Here is a 7,766-nt window from a genome sequence, read left to right as displayed (position 1 = left end):
CAAAAAAAAAAAAAAAAAAAAAAAAAATGAATATTATATAAATTTAATTCTTTTTTATTTCTTTTTCTTTTTTTTTTTTCTTTTTTATATATATAAATACTGATGAATGCTTATAATACAGAAGGAAGATATTTATTAATAGTTTATGAAAAAGTATTTAAAATAATTTATATAAAGAATTTAAAAGATAATAAAAATGATAAAATTAAAGTTCCTTCATTATATATATACAGAAAAAATGGAAAATGTTCAGAAAAATTAATAAATAAAGACAAAATACGAAAAAAAAGTAGAAAATTTGGTAGTACATTGAATGAATTAATTATTGATAATATTATTGGTAGTATAGAAATTAAAAATGAATTATTTTTATTTGTTGTTGAAAAGTGGAGATTATTAAGCAAATTTTTTTATTTAAATAAATATAGAAGTATTTATAAAATTGAAAAAGTTCATTTCGTTCCATATAATATTAATATAGTTACAATGAACACTGTAATAAATAATTCTTTAAATATAGATGATAGTTCAACTAATTTTTTTATAAGTAACTCAAAAAATAATGAAAATATAAATAAAAATTTTGAGATTATTAATAATTCTTTTAATTTTATGTATAACAATAATATTTTACTATCTAAAGAAAATAATAACATTGAGAAAATAATTAACGTATCCAATGATACTTCTAGTAATTTATATAATTCTAATAATGATGTGGATAATACTTATAAAATTAAAGGTGATAAAATTTACAATCAGAACTTTTCAAATAAAAATAATAATATAGGAAATGACGTTAAAATAAGGAAAAATTCAAATAATACTGAAATAACAGAAAACATTGAATATAAAAATAAAAATACTAATAATAATAACAAAAAAGATGAAAAAAATAAAAAATTACTTACTTTTAATAGCGCAAAGAAATGGCTAACTAATCAATTTCATCATAAAAATATATTAAATATAATTTCAGATATAACCAATTATGATAGCAAAAGTGTAAATGAAAATGAAAGATCAAATTCAAGAATATGTAAAGAAAACAAATTTAATAATAATAATAATAATAATCAAAGAAAAGAGAATGAAACAAATGCAAATTCTGCAACTATTAATGAAAATGTTTTATTAATGAATATTATAAGTGATAAAGAAGAATATATATCTAAAAGTAATGTAGACAATGATAATAACATAAATTGCTCATATCCTAATATATGCATAAATAATGTAAATAATGATGAAAATACTATTAATTCCTTAAAGAGAAATGTTAAATTAATTGATAATGGATTTTATAATCATAGAAATGAAAATGAAAAATCACCAATAAGTTTAAAAGAAAATAATAAAGGAAACGATGAAGAAAATAATTTATACGATGAAAAGAAACAATTTAAATTAAGAGTAGACAATAATTACGTAAATAATAAAGATACTGACCAAGATTGTTATAAGAATCAAATACATAACTGTTATGTTAACAATACGAATATATATATAAATAAAGAAAATGATTATAATTTGAAAAAAAATTTATGCAATTATAAAAATGAAGAAAATTCAATAAATGATGCAAGAAAAAAAAGCTCTGATAGTAAAGTTTCAATACACAATTCATCAGAAATTAATAAAAAAGATGAATCAAAGAATTCAGAAGATACAATTGAAGGTAATATAAAAAATCTAATTAATAATACTTATTTTAGTGTAAAAAACAATGTTACACTATGTGAAGATAATATAAAAAATGAAAAGAGGAATTCATATCCTGTTAATTTTAAACATTCAAATGATGAAAATATTAAAAATGAAGAAAAAAAGTTGAATTCCAAAATGGACATACATAAAATATTAAAAGCTATTCAGAAATTATTAACGGTTCATATGTACTATTCATATGATTTTGATTTAACACAAAGCATTCAAAATAAAACTAGAAAAAACATTGAGGAAAAGGAAGTTGAGCCATTATCTTCATCATATAATAAAAGAAAATCATTATTAAACATTTGTGAAAAAAAATTTATGTGGAATTATCAAATGATAAAGAAAATGAAAAATAAAAGTAAAATAGACGATAATTGGTTTTGTTCCTTAATTCAAGGATATATTTCATATACATCTATAGAGATAAATAGAAAATGTTTAGAATTATTATTAATAAGTAGAAGATCAGCAGTCTTAGGTGGCACAAGATTTAATAAAAGAGGAATAAACGATGATGGATATGTAGCTAATTATGTTGAAACGGAACAGATTATTAGGATTAGTAATAAAAATATTAATTTTGCTGACAGATTTGATCAAACTAATAATTCCTTCTTAAATTCAAATGAATTAAAGAAGAAAAGCATAAAAGCTTTTAATCCAAAAAATGAAAATCAACAAAACTCTTTATTTAGCAATAGCTCTTCATCTAGTAATCCAAATGAAAAAATAACTAATATAAGGTGCCCCAATAATAATGAAAATATAAGTAATCAAAATGATTTCAGTAATAATAATAATTCTAATAACTTTGAAAATAGAATTATTTCTTTAGTTCAAATAAGAGGATCTATTCCTTTATTTTGGAAACAACATTCGATGTCATCTCATATAAACATTCAAAGATCTTCATTATTAAGTATTAAGGCTTTTAAAGAACACAATAAGAAATTAATTAATAATTACGGTAATAATATATATTATATAAATTTGTTAAGCCAAAACAAGAGTAATGAAAAAAAATTAACAAAAAAAATGGTAGAATTGATAAATTATATTAAAAAAGATAAATATTATAAAGAAAAAGATTTTATAAATTATATTGAATACGATTTTCACATTTCTGTTAAAAATAAAAGTTTTGAAGATGCAATGAATGATTTCATTAATAAAATATTACTTAAAGAGATTAAAAATGTTTCTTTTTTTATAGAGCCTTTAAGATGTAATGACAATGTTATTAGAACAAATAATTCGTATAATTTTCAAAATGGTGTATTTAGAACAAATTGTTTAGATTGTTTAGATAGGACAAATGTATTTCAGTATTATTATGCTTTATATTTTATCTTATATATATTACATATTTCCAAAAATGAAAATTTTTTGAATCCTGTTAAAAAATCGTATTTATGTTTTTATAAAAATGTTAATAGCATGTTTAATAAAGACAATATCACTATTTTAACTACTTTACCTACAGAAAATTACATTCTAGATTTATCTGATAAATATGTATTAAGTAAAAATTATGAATTTAATGATAAAAGTATGTTTGATGATTTTTATTATGTTAAAAACAAAAAGAAGTTAAACGAAAAGAGTGTAGGAGATGGTGAAGAATTAGGTGGTATGGAAATAGAAAATAACAAAGAGAAGAAAAAATATAATTATGAAAAAAACGAAAGAGAAGACAAAAAGAGAAGTGAACAAACGGAAGAATATGTGCGTATATTTAAACATTTATTTAAAAAAATGTGGGTAGAAAATGGAGATATTATCAGTACACATTATACGGGAACTGGTAGTGTCTTTTCTTCTCAGATTAATGTAGGACGATCATCATTAAGTACTAATATTGATCATGCAATCAAATCCATTGAGAGATTTTATCAAAATAATTTTGAGGATAATTTTAGGCAGGAATGTATTGATATTATTTTATGCAGTGGAAAATATAATAAAAAAAACGATTTAATTGACAAAGATTTTAACTATATGTTAAATTATAACAATTTTTCAAAAAATGAAAAAAATTATGATTTAGATAGTAAACAAGATGATATTTTTTTTTATCACAATCTTCATCATAACAATAACTATAAACAAAATGATAATCAAATTATGATGTATGAGAAAAATGATAAGAGTGAATATGAGAAATATTTATATAAAATTGAAATTGAAAAATTAAAGAAAAAAGAGTTATTTAATGATAGTAATAATCAAAAAGAAGAAATTGTAGAAAAAGACCTTGATAATTTCAAATTGGGAAAAGAATACAGAAATGATGAAAAAGAAATGGAAGAAAAAAACAATAGAGATGAAGAATATGAAGAAGAATCAAGAAATGAAGATGAAGAAATTGAAGAAACTGAAGAAGAAATAGATGATAATGATGATACTGAAGATTCAGATAATGAAAATGAAGACAAAAAGTACGTAGTAGATAATGAAGATACTGATGATGAGGTAGAAAAAGAATATTTAAGTGAAAATAAAAGAAAAGAAAAAACAGAATTAAATAACAAAAACATGAGTGACATTTATTCAAAATCTAATAATAGTAGTAGATTAAATAACACTAATGAAACTAATAGTACAACCACAGATAGTATACAGAAACAAAGAAAAAAAATAAATAATAAAAAGAAAGTAAATGTAAAAGGAAAAAACAAAGTGTTATATATGAATAATTTGTATAAAGAAAAAATATATGTATCTGATATTAATAATAGAAATGCCTGTAACGATTACATAAACAGTGATCTTATAAACAATTATTATATAGAAAATGATGATTCAAAAAATATAAAGAATTTTACAAAAAAGAAAATTATTAATACTGATTATGAAGAAAAAATAATAAAACTATGGATAGGTAGCTGGAACTTATGTGGAAGTGATTTATATGAATTAAATGATATTTCTTCTTGGCTAAATGAAATTAATGAATATGTAGATATGTATGTATTTTGTTTTCAAGAAGTTGTTGAATTAACAGGATTTAGGGTTCTAATGAATATGAAAGATAAATTTAAAGAAAAGAAAATTGAACAAAAACTTACACAGTCTTTAATGGAAATGTCTCAAAGACAAAAAGAATTATTTCATAAAAAGAAAAATAATAATAATAATAATAATAATAATAATAATATAAATCGTAACTATAATGATAAAGTTGATACATATAATAAAATTCATGAAAATAATGATAAAAATATATTTTATGAACCACCTTATAGTAATAATAATACAAAAAAAATAAATGAGGAAACAATATCTAAATACGATTATTATAGTAATCATTTGAAACATCTCAATGAACATTTTATAAGAGAAAATAATTCAAAATCATTAATAAATGAAAATAAAAAAAAAATAGATAATGAAGAACAAAAATGTAGTAATATTGCTTTATTAGATATTTCAAAAAATTGCTTTTTAAATGATTACTTTAATAATTTAGATGAAAACAGTTCTTTTTATAGTACCAATAATAATGAAAGAAAAAAGTCTAACTCATCTTTATTGGAAAATACATTCGTTAAACAAAAAAAAGAAGAAAAATTATTTTTTAAAAATGAACATATAGAAAAAGGAAAGAAAATAGAAAACATTATTTATAGCAATGATGTACATGAGGAAATACGTGAAATTGGTATATCAAATGGTTTAAGAAAGAATAGTAGTTTTTTAAGTAATAATATAATAAAAAATAATGATAGTAATTTAAATTCAAACATCGATGTACCTTTTCAATGTAAAATTGCAAGTAATTCAAATAAAAATTTAAATAATTCAAGTAGACATGAATGTTATTATAACTTAAATGAAGAAAATGTACTTGGTTTGGATAATAATGAAAATGTAAAAAATTTAGATAATATTTTAAAAATGAAAAATCATACAAAGATAGATTTGACTACAATGAATAATGAAAAAGGAAATCATAACAGTGGAAAGAATAATAGTTATAATAACTTGAAGAACAGCAGTGATGATGAAAAAATAAACAATTTTAATTATAAAAAAATACAATGTAATAATGATAATAACAAAAGTATAAGTATAAATAATATGAACTTGAATAATATGGAGGATATTTTTGTTGAATGTAATAACAATACTAATGATTTATTGAACCTAAAAAATAATGAAGAACCTTTTTTTAATTTTAATGTGGATTCTGGAAATTTACTAAATGATAAATTAAAAATGAAAGATTTTACAAATAAATATAAAGAAGAAAATATGCAAAAATATAATAACCCTTTGCAAAATTCAAGTAATTTAAAAAATACTAGTATGCTTTTAAAGGATATTTCAAGCAAATATTTTCTAAACTTAAGAAAATTTAAATATGTAAAATTAAAGTCTGTTTCTATGATTGGCTTATTTATAATTATATTTATTGATGAAGGTCTAGTTGATTACATAAGAGAAATTGAAGTTTGCAAAGTAAAAGTTGGATTGAAAGGAAACACTGGAAATAAAGGAAGTGTTTCTATTAAATTTAGATTAGGTTTCAACTCTTTTTGTTTTAATAATATTCATTTAGCATCAGGACAAACAAATATTTTTGAAAGAAATACTCAAATGCAAAGTATTTTAAACAATAGCTTTCAAAATCAAGAATTAAATAATTTATTTAATTTTGATTATTTTTTTGCATGTGGAGATTTTAATTTTCGTATTAATAAAAGTCATGAAGAAGTTATTAAATTAATTGAAAATAATAATGTCAGTCAATTGTTACATTATGATCAATTTATATACAACAAATTATATAACATTTTACCTTTTTGTTTATTTTATGAACATCCTATATTATTTAATCCAACATACAAATATAAAAAAAATTCGAACATGTATGATATAAGAAGAACACCTGCATGGTATCATTAAAAAATAAAAAATAAAAATAATGATAAAAAAAAAAAAATTAAAAATAATGATAAAATTAAAAATATAAAAATAATGATAAAATTAAAAATATAAAAATAATGATAAAATTAAAAATATAAATAATGATAAAATATATTTTTATTCATTTTTTTTTTTTTTTTTTTTTTTTTTTTTGCATATGTAGTATTTAATATTATATTATATATATTTTTTTTTAAAGGTGTGATAGAATACTTGTAAGTGGTAAATTAATACACTTATCTGAATTAGAAAAAAAAAGGAGAGATAAATGTGAAGAAACAATTGGTTTTAATGAAAATAAAAGTAAAAGAAATGATATTATGAATGGTAGAGATAATAGCAAAAGCAAACAATTCATTAATAAAAATCCTGATTATTTGAATAATGATATGGATAATTTTTATCATAATGATAAAATATATTTCAAATATTTAAATTATAAAACACATAATAATTTTTTTTCAAGTGATCACAAACCAGTTAGTTCAATTATTGAATTAAAAGTTTTTTTTGATAAAAAAGATATTGAATATAAATTACTCAATTCATATAGTATGAAAACAAATGATGAATTCAATAACATAAACAAAGGTTCTAGTAATACGAGCAACAGTAGCAATAATAAAAATAATAATTTATTTGATTATTTTTTTTCGAATAGTTCTGGTATAACTAAGTACACCGCATATCCAATTTCACAGATTTTAAATTACTCAAATACTATTAACACAAAACTTAAAAATGAAATGAATACCCATTCCTTTAATGATGATACAGTAAAAAATTCAAAAAAATTAGATGAATATTCACACACTAATAAAAAAGACCTTATTTTAAATAATGAAGAAAAAAATGAAAAGATTTTTTCTTCTAAACTTATAGATTAGCAAAAAAAAAAAATCTCCAAAAAAAAAAAAAATTAAATAAAATAAAATAAAATAGAAATATTATTTATAATTTTTATAATTATTTAGATATTATAAAAATGTAGAAAAAAGACATATTCTCGTTCCCATAGTTCATAAATACAGGTAAATATATACATACATGTATAGGCATACATATTTATATAAAATTAATAATAAATGAATAAATATTCTGGAAAAAAGTAAGGAGCATAA

General features: G+C 19.5%; 1 protein-coding gene across 1 annotated transcript; it reads left to right on the top strand.

Annotated features, from left to right (window-relative positions):
• Window positions 1–102: 102 nt before the first annotated feature.
• On the top strand, window positions 103–7,532 carry PGAL8A_00045600 (inositol-phosphate phosphatase, putative; the record flags this gene model as incomplete). The annotated part of the gene is made up of 2 exons (XM_028674473.1): window positions 103–6,614; window positions 6,845–7,532. 2 exons carry the CDS (start codon window positions 103–105, stop codon window positions 7,530–7,532), a joined length of 7,200 nt encoding a protein of 2,399 aa, XP_028530822.1.
• Window positions 7,533–7,766: the final 234 nt, after the last annotated feature.

This window comes from Plasmodium gallinaceum (assembly GCF_900005855.1).
Source record: "Plasmodium gallinaceum strain 8A genome assembly, contig: PGAL8A_v1_32, whole genome shotgun sequence".
Classification (NCBI taxonomy): Eukaryota; Apicomplexa; class Aconoidasida; order Haemosporida; family Plasmodiidae; genus Plasmodium; species Plasmodium gallinaceum.
Note: the sequence above shows the minus strand (reverse complement) of the source record. Positions and strands in the feature narration are given on the sequence as shown.